This window comes from Schistocerca nitens, chromosome 7 (assembly GCF_023898315.1).
Source record: "Schistocerca nitens isolate TAMUIC-IGC-003100 chromosome 7, iqSchNite1.1, whole genome shotgun sequence".
In the NCBI taxonomy this organism is placed as follows: domain Eukaryota; kingdom Metazoa; phylum Arthropoda; class Insecta; order Orthoptera; family Acrididae; genus Schistocerca; species Schistocerca nitens.
Genome location: NC_064620.1, coordinates 296,341,649 through 296,360,509, shown reverse-complemented (window position 1 = coordinate 296,360,509; position 18,861 = coordinate 296,341,649). Strand labels below are relative to the sequence as shown.

Below are 18,861 nucleotides of genomic sequence, written 5' to 3'. Positions count from 1 at the left end.
ATTCCATGCTGTCGGTCGCAAGCTCTGAGCAGTCGTTGAGTTGACAGCACCCTTGGTCACATTCCTCCATTTTCTGTTCACCCTATGTCCATTATCCACTGGAATATCCGCGGCATTCGAGCCAATCGGGATGAATTGTCGATCCTCTTACGATCCTACTCGCCGGTCATCTTCTGTCTTCAGGAAACAAAGCTGCGTCCTAATGACCGCTTTGTTCTCCCTCATTTTCAGTCCGTCCGATATGACCTCCCCTCTGTGGAAGGCACTCCAGCCCATGGAGGACTCATGATTCTTCTCCATGATACTCTCCATTATCATCCAATCCCCTTAGACAGTTCCTTCCAAGCTGTCGCCGTCCGTCTTTCCCTTTCTGGATACACGTTCTCTCTTTGTACTGTATACATTCCATCATCCACACCGATGGCACGAGCTGATCTCCTTCATCTTCTTGGTCAGCTTCCACCCCCCTATTTGCTGGTTGGGGACTTCAATGCCCACCACCCGCTTTGGGGATCTCCACATCCTTGTCCACGTGGCTCCCTATTGCTAGACGTCTTCCACCAAGCGGATCTAGTTTGCCTCAACACTGGGGTCCCCACGTTTTTGTCTGCCTCCACGACAAATTTATCTCATTTGGACCTTGCGATCGGTACTGTTCCGCTTGCTCGGCGCTTCGAATGGTTCGCCCTTGATGATACACACTCGAGTGACCACTTTCCATGTGTCCTTAGGCTGCAGCCTCAACTGCCATATATGCGCCCGCGACGCTGGAAGTTTGCCCAAGCCGATTGGACACTTTTTTCGTCTCTAGCGACATTCGATGACCGTCGCTTTCCCAGCGTCGACGATGAGGTCACACATTTTACCGACGTTATTCTTACAGCTGCGGAACGTTCAATACCACGCACCTCCGAATTGACCCGGCGCCCCCCAGTTCCTTGGTGGACCGAGGCATGCCGTGACGCAATCCGTGAGCGGCGACGTGCTCTTCGCATTTTCCGTCACCATCCTACTTTGGCAAACTGTATCCGCTATAAGCAACTCCGTGCGCGATGCCGTCGCGTTATCCGCGATAGCAAGAAGGCAAGCTGGCAATTCTTTATTAGCTCCTTTAACACCTTCACTCCCTCCTCGGAAGTTTGGAGTCGGCTTCGACGGTTCTCAGGCGCGCCTAGTTTCTCCCCGGTCTCTGGGCTCACTGTCGCGCATGATACCTTAGTGGACCCCGTCGCAATTTCTAACTCATTGGGTCAGCACTTTGCTGAGATTTCGAGCTCTTCACATTACCCGCCAGCGTTTCTCCCGAAGAAACGTGCAGCGGAAGTGCGACCTCTTGCTTTCTCCTCTCAAAATCGCGAAAGCTACAATACTGTTTTCTCCATGCGGGAACTCCAACATGCCCTCTCTTCTTCTCGCTCCTCCGCCCCTGGATCGGATGGTATCCATGTCCAAATGTTGCTGCATTTATCAACCCATAGTCTGCGCTACCTCCTTCGCCTTTATAATCGAATTTGGACCGACAGTACCTTTCCCAGACGATGGCGGGAAGCTATCGTCGTTCCCATTCCGAAACCTGGAAAGGACAAACATCTCCCCTCTAGCTATCGCCCCATTTCTCTTACGAGTAGTGTCTGTAAGATTTTGGAGCGTATGGTGAATTACCGTTTAGCTTGGTGGCTGGAATCACGCAGTCTTTTAACACCTGCCCAATGCGGATTCCGAAAGCATCGCTCTGCAGTTGACCATCTTGTTGCTCTCTCCACTTATATCATGAACAATTTTCTCCGGAAACGCCAAACGGTAGCAATATTTTTTGATCTGGAGAGAGCATAAGATACCTGTTGGAGGACAGGCATCCTCCGCACACTGTTCTCTTGGGGCTTTCGAGGCCGGCTGCCCCTTTTTCTTCGCGAATTTATGGCAGAGCGAACATTTAGGGTGCGGGTGAACACTACTCTCTCCCGTACTTTCTCTCAAGAAAACGGGGTACCCCAGGGCTCCGTGCTGAGTGTTGTCCTGTTTGCCATCGCTATAAATCCAATTATGGATTGTCTCCTTCCTGACGTCTCGGGCTCCCTCTTTGTGGACGATTTTGCGATCTACTACAGCTCTCAACGGACCAGCCTTGTTGAACGACGTCTTCAAGGATGTCTCGATCGCCTCCACTCTTGGAGCCTCGAAACCGGCTTCCGTTTTTCTCCCAGTAAGACCGTTTGTATTAATTTTTGGCGACGTAAGGAGTTTCTTCCGCCCTCCTTACATCTAGGTCCTGTCAACCTTCCGTTTTCAGACGTCACTAAATTCTTGGGTCTTATGTTTGACAGAAAACTGTGCTGGTCCTCCCACGTTTCCTATCTTTCGGCTCGCTGTCTGCGAACGCTCAACACCCTCCGCGTCCTGAATGGTACCTCCTGGGGAGCGGACCGAGTGGTCCTTCTCCGCCTCTATCGCGCCTTAGTGCGCTCGAAATTGGACTATGGAAGCATAGTCTACTCCTCTGCTTGGCCGTCTATTCTTCGGCGTCTCGACTCTATCCACCACCGTGGATTACGTTTAGCGTCTGGAGCTTTTTACACTAGCCCTGTGGAAAGCCTTTATGCTGAGACTGCTGAACCTCCGCTGTCCAATCGGCGAGCGGTCCTTCTGAGCCGTTATGCTAGCCATCTGTCTTCCATGCCTGCTAATTCAGCCCATGACCCTTTTTTCGACGCCTCCTTTGATGTAGGGTATGCAGGCCGCTCCTCCTCCCTACTACCCCCGGGAGTCCGCTTCCGTCAACTGCTCCATTCTCTTTCCTTCCGCTTCCCTAAAACCTTCTTGACAACTTGGGGTACAGCACCGCCTTGGCTCCGTCCCCGGATCTGTCTGCTCCGTGATCTTTGTCAATTTCCCAAGGATGGTACACCTTCACTTGTTTATCGTCGCGCATTTGCTGCTCTATGTGCACAAATGACGGACGCCACCTTTATTTACACCGACGGCTCGAAAACATCGTTGGGTGTAGGGAGTGCCTATATTGTTGGCGACGCCCCACATCACTTTCGGCTTCCCGACCAGTGTTCGGTTTATGCTGCGGAGCTTTTCGCTGTTCTCCAGGCTGTCCACTACATCCGCCGCCATCAGCAGATACAGTACGTCATCTGCTCCGATTCTCTCAGCTCTCTCCTCAGTCTCCAAGCTCTTTACCCTGTGCACCCTCTGGTCCACCGGATTCAGGACTGTCTGCGCTTGCTCCACCTGGGGGGCGTCTCGGTGGCGTTCCTCTGGCTCCCGGGACACGCTGGTATCTGTGGGAATGAGGCGGCTGATATAGCAGCCAAGGCTGCAGTTTCTCTTCCTCGGCCAGCTATTCAGTCGCTTCCCTTCACCGATCTACGGAGCGGTTTATGTCGCAAAGTTGCTCATTTATGGCATGCGCATTGGTCAACACTTCCCCGCAATAAATTGCGGGAAGTGAAAGCCCTTCCTTGCGCTTGGACCTCTTCCTCCCGAACGCGTCGTCGGGAGGAGGTAATTTTAGCTAGACTCCGGATAGGGCACTGTCTTTTTAGCCATCGACATCTTTTAAGCGGCGATCCTCCCCCACTCTGTCCCCACTGCTCTCAGCTGTGGACGGTCAGACACCTTTTAATTGAATGCCCCTATTTTAATCCTTTACGCTCCCGTCTACAGCTATCGCCTGATCTATCGTTGATTTTAGCAGATGACACGCGCTCAGCCGACCGCGTTCTCCAGTTTATTAGTGACAGTGAAATGACGTCAGTCATTTGAAGTTTTATCGGGGGACCATCAAGCCCTCTCTGTAGTGGACTTTTAAGCCTTGTCTCTGCTTTTAGTGTCTCCAATTCTTTGAGTTTCGTTCCAATTTTTGCTGTTTTCTATTTTCGGTTTTTATTCTTCCCTCAGTCACGGACCGGGCGCTAATGACCATAGCAGTTTTGCGCCCTAAAACCAAAATAAAAATAAATAAAAGAGGAAGGACACTGTAAAATGCATGAGATAAAAAGGCTGTGCATCCCTCTCTGGAGTTCAAAATTGTTTTACATTTTGGTGCAAATGTCTTATACAGACATTAGGCAGGGAATTGAGAATCTCAGATTTTCAGAAACAATGTAAGACTACCATGTAAGCCACTCTTATGATTTATCAGAATATTTGGACATGTGGTAGTAATTATGATCAATAGTAATGGTCATATGAACCAGGTTTTTAAACTTTCATTCTATACAGACAGCTGAGAGAGAGTGAGTGAGGAGGATGGTGTCATTTCAATTAAAAGATTAATAATATTAACTCCGTTTGCACTACAGGTGATCCAATAACTTGTATTGTTGATAATGAAAAGATAAAAAAGGCTGTTACAACATACTGCTGGATTACATCAACATTTACTGTGCCAAGATTAAAAGGTGGAAGACCTGGTGTGGATGTAGCTGCACATAATGTAGGACCATATTTGGCATATGAGGAGAGTGTTGTGCACCATAACTACTACCAGTGGGTCCCATTTGTACTGGTATTCCAGGTAAGAGAATGGCAATAGCTCATACTTAATCATTTATTATATTGTCTTAAACTTCTTAAAATTCCATTATGAACAGTGAAATATAACCTGCCCAGAATAATTCTGACATATGTTCAAATTTACTTGTTGTCTTCAGTTTCATCTTTTGTATTTCTTAGACCATGACCATCCACTGTCCTTGTTATACCATTATCACAGAAGTCAGTCGATAATTCACCCCCCTGCGGGTCCGGGGTAAGAATAGGCCCGAGGTATTCCTGCCTGTCATAAGAGGCGACTAAAAGGAGTTTCAACCGTTTCGGCCTTCCATGTGGTCCCCCTTGGGGTTTGACCTTCATTTTTCAAAATTCTGCAGAAGTACGAGCCTTTTGGGGAAGGACGCCTTACATGGTGTCTCACTGGTCCTCAGTGCACTAAGACCTTGGCACTCAGCATTGTAACGGCGTTGTAACCACACCCACTATTCCTCAAAGTGGGCCTAAACGCCTGATGGGTTGCACAAGTTACGCCCATAGTGCGTCCCCATCTGCACCTATGATCATGATGGACTTTCCATGGCACCCAAAATCCAGCACGGTTGCCAGCCCGTTGTGGTGGGGTCGTCATGTACCCTCTAGGTTGTAGCCCCCTGACAACACAGGGATCGTACTGCCGATACCCGAGCTGCACCCTCCCCACGTCGGCCAAGGAGTAGATGCCCGTCTCCCTGGGGCATCAGGACTCCCGGCAACGGTCATCCTGCCAGGTGGCCCTTGCTGAGGCTTGGTGGCACCCGTGGGGAGAGCCCCTGGTCGGAGTGGGTGGTATCGGGGCGGACGTTTCGCAGATGAAACGTCAACATGTATTGGGTCGCTCTGCGGCCAAGTCTTTTAAAAAGAAAGGTACTGTCTCTGGTTCTGGTTCTCCTGCCCTTACCCCCTTACCCCCTTGGCCACTCCCTGGGAGGAAGGACAGGCCCGCCGGCTTGGGGCGAAGTACTTCCCCCGCTATTTAGTCTGTTCTCGGACCGATGGGGGGACGTTTGCCACCTCCAAGCCCATGTTCTTTGTCCAGCACATCGAGGACATCTTCGGGAAAATCGAGGCTCTCAGTAAAATGTGTTCGGGGTCAGTTCTTATAAAGACCACCTCCGCCACTCAGTCGGCGGCGCTCCAGGCGTGCAACCGACTAGGGGACATCCCACTGTCCATTGTCCCGCATATGGCACTGAATAGGACGCAGGGGGTTATTTTTCATTGGGACCTCCTGCTGCAATCTGATGATGAGCTCAGGGCGAACCTGGAGCGCCGATGCGTGCATTTCGTCCGGCGAGTCCAGCGTGGCCCCAAAGACCGTCGCATCGACACCGGGGCCTTTATCCTCACCTTCGAGGGGACGTTCTCCCGGAGAAGGTAAAGGTGATGTGCTACCGGTGCGACGTGCGACCTTACGTCCCACCTCCTATGCGCTGCTTTCGGCGTTTGTGCTTTGGGCAAATGTCGTCATGGTGTGAGGCTGAGCCCCTTTGTGGCGATTGTGGACGTCCTCTTTGTGAGGAACATACATGCACCCCACCACCTCGGTGCGTCAATTGTCCTGGCATCCATTCGTCTAGATCTTTAGACTGCCCCGTGTATCAGATGGAGAAGAAGATTCAAGAATTAAAAACTTTGGATCGCCTCTCTTATTCTGAGGCCAGGAAGAAGTATGACTGCCTCCATCCCGTGACGTTGACAACTTAGTTTGCCTCAGTCGTGTCCACTCCTTCCACAGTATCCTCACCCCTATCCTGTCCCCCCTCCACCTCCTCACCCCATCCGGGGTCTATGCCTCCGCCTCCCTCCCCCTGCGGGTCCGGGGATTAGAATAGGCCCGAGGTATTCCTGCCTGTCGTAAGAGGCAACTAAAAGGAGTCCCTCCCCCTCAAGGGGATAGTTCGCGCGTGCGTCCGGAGACGGACGGTTCCACGACCTCTATTTGCGGTCATTTTGGTTTTTCACTTCTCGTTTCTTCCTTCCTTTGGTTGGTTCCTTTCTTTGCTCTTCTCCATCTCACTGTCTTCCTTACTCTTTCCCTTGTCTTCTTCTCCTTGCCTTCTCATTGCCTTCTTCTCCTTGCCTTCTTCTCCTTGCCTTCTCTGGTCTCCGCCTCGGCGTTTGAGACAGTCTGTCCTCTCTCTCTCTCCCTCTCTCTTCTTTTTCCTCTTCTTCCTTCCTTCCTGTGCACGCCTGAAGGCCAACCCACGCGTAGCCGGTGATGGGGTAACGCGTAATTCCCTGCCCTGGGTAGACAAGTAAGGCACGCACATACCCCCTGGTAAAAGGCAGGCCCAGGGAGGGGTGATTGCCTGAGCTGATACCTTCTGACCATGCCGATTGGTCCCTCCGTCTGTTTCTCTGGAGGTGTGACCTGAGGTGTAAACATTCACCTAAGGCAGGAGTGCCCTCTGAGAGGGTCCCCACAAGGAAGGAGCGCGCCATCGGAGATGCTGGCAATAATGGGGGATTCCTCTGCAATGGATTTTTCTTCTTCTCTCTAGACTTCTGCCCATAAACGGAAACTTGACCAGCCACCAGTGACAAAAGTACTACCGCCTGCCCCACAGTTCCTCGTAGTTTCTCGATCTGAGGATGGCAAGGATTTTTCCTCTGTCAACCCTTTCGTTATCCAGAAGGGCGTAGATGCCATGGCCGGATCTGTCAAGTCGTGTACCAGGTTTCGTAATGGTACCTTGTTACTAGAAACAGAGAGTGCCTTTCAGGCACAAAAACTGCTTTGGGCCACACTCCTGTACATATTCCCTGTCCGGGTGGAGGCTCACCGCACTTTGAATTCGTCTCCTGGTGTGGTATATACTCGATCACTCGACGGATTGACTGACGAGGAGATTCAGTCTTTCCTCGCTGAGCAGGGCGTGATGGCTGTCCATAGGGTCATGAAAAAGGTCAACAATGACCTTGTACTGACCTGGACACTTTTCTTGACCTTTGATAGTGTTCAGCTGCCGTCGCGTATCAAAGCGGGCTACGAGGTTATTTCTGTTCGCCCCTATGTCCCGACACCTACACGCTGCTACCAGTGTCAGCGTTTTAATCACACTCACCAGTCTTGTTCCAATGCAGCTAAATGTCACTTGTGGCAGGGATGCCCATGAGGGTGACTGTCCACCTCAGTCTCCTCGTTGTGTGAACTGTCAGGGTGACCATGCAGCGTCCTCCCGCGACTGTCCCATCTACAAGGAAGAACGCTGTATCCAAGAAATTCGGGTCAAAGAGAGTGTCCACCTCGGCTGCTCGCAAGCTATTTGCTAGTAGGAAGCCCACGCTGCTCCCAGTGGGAAAATACAGTACTGTCCTCGCCTCTCCTCGGACTACCAGGGAGGTGGCGACGCAGACATGCAATCTGACCTTCAGCACCACAGTCGTCCGTTCGGCCAGTGCTAAGATCGCGCGGTCGACGTCTCCTCTTCCTCCCGTCACCCCTCCAACACAAACACCTTCATCAGCTTCTGCCAAGAGAAAGACCCAGAAGTCAGATGCACGGTCCTTCAAGAAGGAACCGTCCCGTGCAGACTTCCTACGTACCTCGAACTCCCAGCTGTCGACCAGTACTTCCACTAAAAGACCTTCCAAGTAGGCTCATAGGAAGCACAGTTCTCCTTTTCCGCCACGGCGCATTTCTTCTCCTGCGCCACCCAGTGGTTGCCGCCCCAGCCCGTCATCCGTTTCGCCTGGCTGCACCGCTGTTAGCCGAACATCTGGCCGTCCACCGGCGGAGGAAGCGCCTCCTCCCGGCCATCTTAACGAGATGGCCGATGAACCTATAGAACCAATGGATGATGACTGTCCGCCTACTGATAGCGGCGGCAGTACTCGCTCGAAGCCAGGCCCTCAGCGGCCTTCGAGGTGACCCCTTCTTTCATCTTCCTTTTCTTCTCACGATGGCTCTTATTCACTGGAATGTTCACAGCATTCACTCCAACCGAGAGGACTTGAAGTTGCTGCTCCGCTTGCACCGTCTGCTCGTCATAGCCCTCCAGGAAACGAAACTACGCCCATGCGATCACATTGCCTTGGCACACTACACCTCTGTGCGTTTTGACCTACCCCCTGTGGTAGGTATTCCGGCTCATGGAGGGGTTATGTTGCTGGTCCGGGATGATATTTACTACGATCCCATCACATTGCACACCGGCCTGCAGGCCGTTGCCGTCCGAATTACTCTCCCCACTTTTACATTTTCTATTTGTACCGTTTGCACTCCATCGTCGTCTGCCATTACCAGGGCAGACATGATGCAACTTATTGCTCAGCTACCTGCACCATTTTTGTTAACTGGAGACTTCAATGCCCACCACCCCCTTTGGGGCTCTCCAGCATCCTGCCCGAGGGGCTCCCTGTTAGCAGACCTTTTCAACCAGCTCAATCTTGTCTGCCTCAATACTGGCGCCCCTACTTTTCTTTCGGACACATCTCATACCTATTCCCATTTAGACCTCTCTATATGTACTACCCAACTTGCACGCCGGTTTGAGTGGTATGCCCTTTCTGATACATATTCGAGCGACCACTTCCCGTGTGTCATCCATCTCCTGCATCATACCCCTTCTCCGTGCTCAGCTAGTTGGAACATCTCCAAAGCAGACTGGGGGCTCTTCTCTTCCAGGGCGACCTTTCAGGATCAAACCTTCCCAAGCTGCGATAGTCAGGTCGCACACCTCACGGAAGTCATTCTCACTGCTGCTGAATATTCCATCCCTCACACTACTTCTTCTCCACGTCGCGTACTGGTCCCCTGGTGGACCGCAGCATGTAGAGATGCTTTACGTGCTCGTCGACGTGCTTTACGCACCTTTAAACGCCACCCTACAGTGGCGAATTGTATCACTTATAAACGATTACGTGCGCAGTGCCGTCGTATTATTAAAGAAAGCAAGAAAGCCAGCTGGCCTGCTTTCACAAGCACCTTCAACAGTTTTACTCCTTCTGTTGTCTGGGGTAGCCTGCGCTGTCTATCTGGCACTAAGGTCCACCACCAGTTTCTGGCTTGACGGTCGCGAATGACGTCCTTGTGGCTCCTGAGGATATCTCCAATGCCTTCGGCCGCTTTTTCGCAGAGGTTTCGAGCTCCGCTCATTACCACCCTGCCTTCCTCCCCCGAAAACAGGCAGAGGAGGCTAGGCCACCTAACTTCCGCTCCTCGAATCGTGAAAGTTATAATGCCCCATTCACCATGCAGGAACTCGAAAACGCACTTGGCCGATCATGGTCCTCCGCTCCAGGGCCTGATTCTATTCATATTCAGATGCTGAAGAACCTTTCTCCTGCGGGTAAAGATTTTCTTCTTCGTACTTGCAAATGCATCTGGATTGAGGGACATGTTCCCGCATGCTGGCGCGAGTCTATTGTTGTCCCGATTCCTAAGCCAGGGAAGGACAAGCACTTGCCTTCCAGTTATCGACCCATCTCGCTTACCAGCTGTGTCTGTAAAGTGATGGAGCGAATGGTTAACTCTCGATTGGTTTGGCTGCTCGAGTCTCGACGCCTACTTACCAATGTACAATGTGGATTTCGTAGACGCCGCTCTGCTGTTGACCATCTGGTTACCTTGTCAACCTTCATTATGAATAACTTCGTGCGGAAGCGCCCGACCGCGGCTGTGTTCTTTGATTTGGAGAAGGCTTAAGACACCTGTTGGAGGGCGGGCATTCTCCGCACCATGCATACATGGGGCCTTTGCGGTCGCCTCCCTCTTTTTATTCGTTCCTTTTTAATGGATCGACAGTTCAGGGTACGTGTGGGTTCTGTCCTGTCAGACACCTTTCGCCAGGAGAATGGGGTGCCACAGGGCTCAGTTTTGAGCGTCGCTCTCTTCGCCATAGCGATCAATCCAATAATGGATTGCCTCCCAGCTGATGTATCAGGCTCCCTTTTCGTGGACGATTTTACCATCTATTGCAGCGTGCAGCGTACGTGTCTCCTGGAGCACTGTCTTCAGCGTTCTCTTGACCGTCTTTACTCCTGGAGTGTCGCCAATGGCTTCCGTTTTTCTGCCGAGAAGATGGTCTGTATTAACTTCTGGCGCTACAAAGAGTTTCTCCCACCGTCTTTACGACTCGGTCCCGTTGCTCTCCCATTCGTGGAGACAACAAAATTTTTCGGTCTTACATTTGACAGGAAACTTAGTTGGTCTCCACATGTGTCTTATTTGGCTGCCCGTTCTACCCATTCTCTCAATGTCCTCCGTGTTCTCAGTGGTATGTCGTGGGGAGCGGATCGAACCGTCCTACTTCGCCTATATCGGTCGATCGTCCGCTCCAAGCTGGATTATGGGAGCTTCGTATACTCCTCTGCACGGCCATCCATCTTACGCCGCCTCAACTCCATACAACATCGGGGTTTACGACTTGCGATCGGAGCGTTTTATACTAGTCCCGTCGAGAGTCTTCATGCTGACGCTGGTGAGTTGCCACTCACCTACCAGCGCGATATACTGCTTTGTCGGTATGCCTGTCGGCTACTGGCAATGCCCAACCACCCGTCTTATCGTTCCTTTTTTGATGACTCTCTCGACAGTCAATACGGGTTGTATGTCTCCGCCCTGCTACCCCCTGGAGTTCGCTTTCGTCACCCCCTTCAACACCTTAATTTTTCACTCCCTGCCACCTTTTGAGTGGGCGAGAGCCACACGCCACCTTGGCTCCAGGCTCAGGTTCGCGTCCACCTTGACCTCTGCTCGCTCCCGAAGGAGGTTACCCCCGGTTCAGTCTACCACTCCCGTTTTGTCGAACTTCGTTCGAAGTTCATTAATATGACCTTCATTTATACAGATGGCTCTAAGACCAATGACGGGGTCGGGTGTTCTTTTATTGTCGGGGCACAAAGTTTCCAATATCGGCTCCATGGCCATTGTTCGGTCTTCACAGCTGAGCTCTTTGCCCTCTACCAGGCTGTCCTTTACATCTGCCGCCACCGACATTCTGCATATGTCATCTGCTCCGATTCCCTGAGCGCTATCCAGAGCCTCGGTGATCCGTACCCGGTTCACCCTTTCGTGCACCAGATCCAACGCTCTCTTCAGCAGCTGGTAGACGTCGGTTCTCCGGTTAGCTTTATGTGGGTTCCTGGCCATGTCGGTATCCCTGGGAACGAAGCTGCAGATGCCGCGGCGAAGGCTGCGGTCCTCCAGCCTCGGACAGCTTCTTGTTGTGTCCCTTCGTCAGATTGTAGCAGGGTAATTTGTCGGCGCTTTGTATCGCTGTGGCATGCCGATTGGGCTGCACTTCCATACAACAAGCATCGGGCCTTGAAAGCTCTTCCCGTGGCTTGGACGTCCTCCTCACGTCCTCCTCACGCCCTTCTTGGCGGGAGGAGGTAGTATTGGCCCGATTGCGAATTGGCCACTGCCGGTTCAGCCATCGCCATCTGCTGACAGCTGCGCCGGCGCCGTTCTGCCCATGTGGGCAATTGCTGACGGTCCGCCACATTTTAACGTCGTGTCCGGATTTTAACACCCTGCGTCTCGATCTTGGCCTGCCATGTACTGTAGAAGCCATTTTAGCAGATGACCCACGAGCAGCTGCTCGCGTTCTTCGTTTTATCAATTTGACAAACCTTTCTAAGGACATTTGATGATGCTGTTTTTTAATCCTTTGCCTGTCAGTCTGTCTTTTATCGTGTTTTCCCTTTTAGTTGATTTAAACTTGTGCCTCGCAGTGCATTCTTAACGTAGTCAGGGCGCTAATGACCATTGAAGTTGTGCGCCCTAAAACCACAAAAAAAAAACCCACCCCCACCCTCGCCCAACCCGTCTCGACACCCCCACCCCCACCCTCGCCCAACTTTCTCATCACTTCTCACCCTCCCCCCACCCACCCACACCCTCTCCCAACTTTCTCGTCACTTCCCCCCCTCCCGTCTCGTCACTTCCCCCCCCTCCCGTCTCGTCACTTCCCCCCCCCTCCCGTCTCGTCACTTCCCCCCCCTCCCGTCTCGTCACTTCCCCCCCCTCCCGTCTCGTCACTTCCCCCCCCTCCCGTCTCGTCACTTCCCCCCCTCCCGTCTCGTCACTTCCCCCCCCTCCCGTCTCGTCACTTCCCCCCCCCCCCTCCCGTCTCGTCACTTCCCCCCCCTCCCGTCTCGTCACTTCCCCCCCCTCCCGTCTCGTCACTTCCCCCCCCTCCCGTCTCGTCACTTCCCCCCCCTCCCGTCTCGTCACTTCCCCCCCCTCCCGTCTCGTCACTTCCCCCCCCTCCCGTCTCGTCACTTCCCCCCCCTCCCGTCTCGTCACTTCCCCCCCCTCCCGTCTCGTCACTTCCCCCCCCTCCCGTCTCGTCACTTCCCCCCCTCCCGTCTCGTCACTTCCCCCCCTCCCGTCTCGTCACTTCCCCCCCTCCCGTCTCGTCACTTCCCCCCCCTCCCGTCTCGTCACTTCCCCCCCCTCCCGTCTCGTCACTTCCCCCCCTCCCGTCTCGTCACTTCCCCCCCTCCCGTCTCGTCACTTCCCCCCCTCCCGTCTCGTCACTTCCCCCCCTCCCGTCTCGTCACTTCCCCCCCTCCCGTCTCGTCACTTCCCCCCCTCCCGTCTCGTCACTTCCCCCCCTCCCGTCTCGTCACTTCCCCCCCTCCCGTCTCGTCACTTCCCCCCCTCCCGTCTCGTCACTTCCCCCCCTCCCGTCTCGTCACTTCCCCCCCTCCCGTCTCGTCACTTCCCCCCCTCCCGTCTCGTCACTTCCCCCCCTCCCGTCTCGTCACTTCCCCCCCTCCCGTCTCGTCACTTCCCCCCCTCCCGTCTCGTCACTCCCCCCCCTCCCGTCTCGTCACTTCCCCCCCCTCCCGTCTCGTCACTTCCCCCCCTCCCGTCTCGTCACTTCCCCCCCTCCCGTCTCGTCACTTCCCCCCCTCCCGTCTCGTCACTTCCCCCCCTCCCGTCTCGTCACTTCCCCCCCTCCCGTCTCGTCACTTCCCCCCCTCCCGTCTCGTCACTTCCCCCCCTCCCGTCTCGTCACTTCCCCCCCTCCCGTCTCGTCACTTCCCCCCCTCCCGTCTCGTCACTTCCCCCCCCCAATCCCGTCTCGTCACTTCCCCCCCCCCAATCCCGTCTCGTCACTTCCCCCCCCCCAATCCCGTCTCGTCACTTCCCCCCCCAATCCCGTCTCGTCACTTCCACCCCCCCAATCCCGTCTCGTCACTTCCACCCCCCCAATCCCGTCTCGTCACTTCCACCCCCCCAATCCCGTCTCGTCACTTCCCCCCCCCAATCCCGTCTCGTCACTTCCCCCCCCCCCAATCCCGTCTCGTCACTTCCCCCCCCCCAATCCCGTCTCGTCACTTCCCCCCCCCCAATCCCGTCTCGTCACTTCCCCATCCCCCCAATCCCGTCTCGTCACTTCCCCATCCCCCCAATCCCGTCTCGTCACTTCCCCATCCCCCCAATCCCGTCTCGTCACTTCCCCATCCCCCCAATCCCGTCTCGTCACTCCGCCCCCCCCAATCCCGTCTCGTCACTCCGCCCCCCCAATCCCGTCTCGTCACTCCGCCCCCCCAATCCCGTCTCGTCACTTCCCCCCCCCAATCCCGTCTCGTCACTTCCCCCCCCAATCCCGTCTCGTCACTTCCCCCCCCCAATCCCGTCTCGTCACTTCCCCCCCCCAATCCCGTCTCGTCACTTCCCCCCCCCCAATCCCGTCTCGTCACTTCCCCCCCCCAATCCCGTCTCGTCACTTCCCCCCCCCAATCCCGTCTCGTCACTTCCTCCCCCCAATCCCGTCTCGTCACTTCCCCCCCAATCCCGTCTCGTCACTTCCACCCCCCCCCCAATCCCGTCTCGTCACTTCCACCCCCCCCCCCAATCCCGTCTCGTCACTTCCACCCGCCCCCCCCCAATCCCGTCTCGTCACTTCCACCCGCCCCCCCAAATCCCGTCTCGTCACTTCCACCCGCCCCCCCAAATCCCGTCTCGTCACTTCCACCCGCCCCCCAAAATCCCGTCTCGTCACTTCCACCCGCCCCCCCAAATCCCGTCTCGTCACTTCCACCCGCCCCCCCAAATCCCGTCTCGTCACTTCCACCCGCCCCCCCAATCCCGTCTCGTCACTTCCACCCGCCCCCCAATCCCGTCTCGTCACTTCCACCCGCCCCCCCAATCCCGTCTCGTCACTTCCACCCGCCCCCCCAATCCCGTCTCGTCACTTCCACCCGCCCCCCCAATCCCGTCTCGTCACTTCCACCCGCCCCCCCAATCCCGTCTCGTCACTTCCACCCGCCCCCCCAATCCCGTCTCGTCACTTCCACCCGCCCCCCCCCCCCAATCCCGTCTCGTCACTTCCACCCGCCCCCCCCCCCCAATCCCGTCTCGTCACTTCCACCCGCCCCCCCCCCCCAATCCCGTCTCGTCACTTCCACCCGCCCCCCCCCCCCAATCCCGTCTCGTCACTTCCACCCGCCCCCCCCAAATCCCGTCTCGTCACTTCCACCCGCCCCCCCCAAATCCCGTCTCGTCACTTCCACCCCCCCCCCCAATCCAATCCCGTCTCGTCACTTCCACCCCCCCCCCCCAATCCAATCCCGTCACTCCACCCCCCCCCCCGAATCCCGTCTCGTCACTTCCCCCCCTCCCCCCCTCCTCCCCCCTGTAATTAAGTGCTGGTGATAGCTGTGGTCTCATTCGTGAGAGTTTAGGCTAAGTGTGTGTGTGTGTGTGTGTGTGTGTGTGTGTGTGTGTGTGTGTGTGTGTTCTGACAAGGAACAAAGATCCTCAGGTGTAAATAAATGATTTTGATGAAACTTAGTGGATATGTAGTGGATCAAAACGATGAAATACATATTTTTTTGTTTCTTTAGAATTCCATTTTCAAGGGATAAAACACACCTTAAAAGTGAATTTGTATTATTGGGTTAAGAGGGAATATTTTCGAAACCATAGAATATAAAAATGTTTCATATAAAAGTTGAAATGTGACTGGGGGTTTTAGCAAACAGTTCAATCAACTTCAGTAATAATTTGAAATTTGGCAAACTACCCTGCCACCATTAATTTGGCAAAATGCCTACTTTTTACAACATACATTAAAGAAGCTTTCACATCACATTCATCCTTGTGTAGGCCTAATCAAGCCAGTTTCTGAAATGCCATTTTTGGAAAATAAGTTGTACATAATGTGCTCTGCGTTTTCAACATGCCGGCCGAAGTGGCAGAGCGGTTCTAGGTGCCACAGTCTGGAACTGCGTGACCGCTACGGTTGCAGGTTCGAATCCTGCCTCGGGCATGGATGTGTGTGATGTCCTTAGGTTAGTTAGGTTTAAGTAGTTCTAAGTTCTAGGGGACTGATGACCTTAGAAGTTCGGTCCCATAGTGCTCAGTCATTTGAATAATTTTCAACATACCCAATTAAAATTTCTGAATGTTAATTACTATTCTAATTATTTGTTGTACTTATTGTTGCGGTTGGGCCACCTGTGGAAGCAGTCATGTCATTTACCATATCTACTGCAAACACTGAACAGCTCTTTATGTTGATATAACTACTAAAAAAGATGTATTTCTTTTAACCCAGGGCTTCTCCATGTCGTGAAGAGCCTTTACAATGGCACCCATTTGGAATCACTATCACACTGGTCCATTTTTAAATGAGTGTTGTGTTTGTCGACAGGAGGGCATTAAAGTTAAAAATTGAAAGTATAGCTAACAATGTTGACTACTGTTTCTTTTAACTGCATGACTCATGAATGAAGGTAGAAAAGGGAGAAGCAGCATAAGTGACTTGATACTGGATCTAATATCTTACTGACACAAATCTCCAGAATAGCATTTCAGAGGAAGAACTAATGTGATCACATTCTTTACAATGTGTGTAGGTGAAGTCATTTGGCAAGCAACAGCATTCCGATTGGTCCAGATACCTGTTCCTATATCATTCTTACAACCTGTGGTTCACTTTCTGGTGCAGACAAAAGTAACAAGGCTAGCACATCTGAAGGAAATGTGGCATTGGTGATACTGAATGATGCTAGAGGTAGATGTTGCCACAGTTCAGATAGTGGTAGCAGTTCAGGGCTGCAGTCTAAAGTCTTGTTATCCACATACAACTAGCACAGCCCTTGCCATCTTTCACTACTGGACAGAACTGCCTAGCTGCATGAAAGGATTCTCTAGAACAGCAAATTTCAAAAAACTCTTCCCTATCAGTCTTAGGTCTTGATATAGAATGTTCTCTGCAGTTTGAAAAGTTTCGCTAATATTTGTTTAAATGTATCCTGTTTGATATTTTTCAAGAAATGCTATCCTGGGGATTTGCAGAAGTAAGATATTAGATCTAATGTTGAGCAACTTAAACTGTTCTTCTTTCTTCTACTAATATTCATTGTTCAGGTGGTTGAATGTAATAAACATAGTGGTCAGAAACAGCCTGAAAATTTTGCAAGGGTGTTTCGGGGTAAGTTGTGCTGAGAAATAATTGTTATGAAAAAGATTTGATGTGTCCAAGCTAATTAGCATTGCAGTTAGCCAATTAGGTTGTTGTGTGCACAAATTAAGTGGTGTGCCAAGGGAAGTGTTGCCAAATGGTTTTAGGAAAACCAAATTAAGAACACAAATAAGTGATACAAAATTGGACATGGGATGGTAGAAAGTATTGAACCCAAGCCAAAGGCTGAGCAGTATTGTGAGCAATTGTCGATGCTAAGAAAACAATTGACACTGTGTTTGGTGGGCTGCTTGAATTTGCATGCACAATGGCCTGATAGGCTAACCTCAATGCTGATAAACTCAAAAATGGCACAACACATAAATTTTTTTTCTTAAGTTATTTCTAAGCACAACCAAGATGTCAACACCCTTAAAAGCTTTTCAGACTGTCTATGACCACATTGTGCACTGTTAGTGTAAATCCCAATTTTTTAACTTTCTGCCAAAAAGTATATATTTTTACATTTTTGTAAATTTCAGTAATGTTTTCCAGAAGATTGTTGAAAAAGATTGTTTTTGCAGGGTCTGATGTTTTATGCACCTCACTGGCTGTGGAAGAAGTGGGAAGGAGGCCTTATTTCCAATATTAGTGAAGGGCTGAGAGGTCCTAGGATAGATGACAATGAGGAGACCAGAAAAAAAATGGAGAGTGTTATTCTATACTTCACATCATCGTGGAGAATGCACAAAATGTACTGTGCATGTTATACCTTTTGTGTCGCTCTCAATGTAATAAATACAGTGAGTAAACACTAATCTGGCTTTACCTAAAGCAAATATTACTAGAATGGAGAAAGTGTCTTACATATACTGGAAAATTTATAAGAATGCACACATACTTCTGAAATCTACCAAGGACTTGTGAGATCTATGCTGCTGTGTTGCATTCTGAATGTGGACAAACTTGCTGTTGAACAAGTGGTTATAACATTTTGGTTCAGTAGCATGTGTGTATGGGAGTTAGCTAACTCCATCTGTTGTTCAGATTCATTGTTTACACAATGAGTAAGAATTTTGAATTTTCAGTACATCAAATTATTGTAATAAACTTGCCAGTAAACTCTTTGTAGCATGCCTAAGTAGTAATCATAATAACCACAACCTGTTTTGCAAATGCTGAGAAGTGTTGAGAGTTTAGTTTCTTTGCTGCCTGAACCTGGTAAGCTTATTGGTATCACCAAAGACTTTAAAATCACACCATATAATCATACCATTCATCTAGGTGTCTACATTTGTGTGACAGATGACAGAAATTTAAATATTTCGCGCATTTGTAAAATTGCTGAAGGAAAGATATTTCAAAATGGTACTTGAACTTAGAGGGAGTTGGCAATTAAATTGAATTTGTATACAGAAAGCATAAAAGTCAAAATTAGATACATAATTTGCAAAAAACTGTAAGGTCCATGGCAGAGGCTACCTTGTACCACTTCTAGTCACTTTCTTTCCTGTAACACTGGCAAATTGAGGAACGAAAAAACGAATATTTAAAAGCCTCTGAACAAACCCTAATATCTCGGATATTACCTTCATGATCCTTTCGTAAAATGTACATTGACAAAAGTTGAATTTTTTTGCAGTCGGCCTCAGATAAGTTACCTATATTTGTGCAATACTGTCTTGTCGAAAGAGCATTGTCTTCCATCCAGGGATTGCCATTTTTTCATGAAGCATCTTCATAATACTTGAGTGCTGATCGAATGATTCGTAACAAATCTAGCAGTACACCTCTGAATTTCTCCGTCCTCTTCCTTTAATCCAACACTCAAACAGTACTCAAGAACGGCTCGCATTAGTGTTCTATATGCTGTCTACCTGATGGATGAGCTATACTTCCCAAAATTTTCCCAATAACACAGTAGAGCATTCACTGTCGCTATTACAAACATTAC

General features: G+C 51.4%; 1 protein-coding gene across 3 annotated transcripts in view; it reads left to right on the top strand.

Moving 5' to 3' along the window:
- LOC126195271 (innexin inx3-like) overlaps positions 1-18,861 on the top strand; it is a 52,560-nt gene that overhangs the window by 13,752 nt on the left and 19,947 nt on the right. For all 3 annotated transcript variants that reach the window (XM_049933801.1, XM_049933802.1, XM_049933800.1), the window contains exons 3-4: positions 4,311-4,525; positions 17,492-17,710. In XM_049933801.1, coding sequence (XP_049789758.1) covers positions 4,311-4,525; positions 17,492-17,710 — 434 coding nt within the window. The remainder of the gene's footprint in view (positions 1-4,310; positions 4,526-17,491; positions 17,711-18,861) is intronic.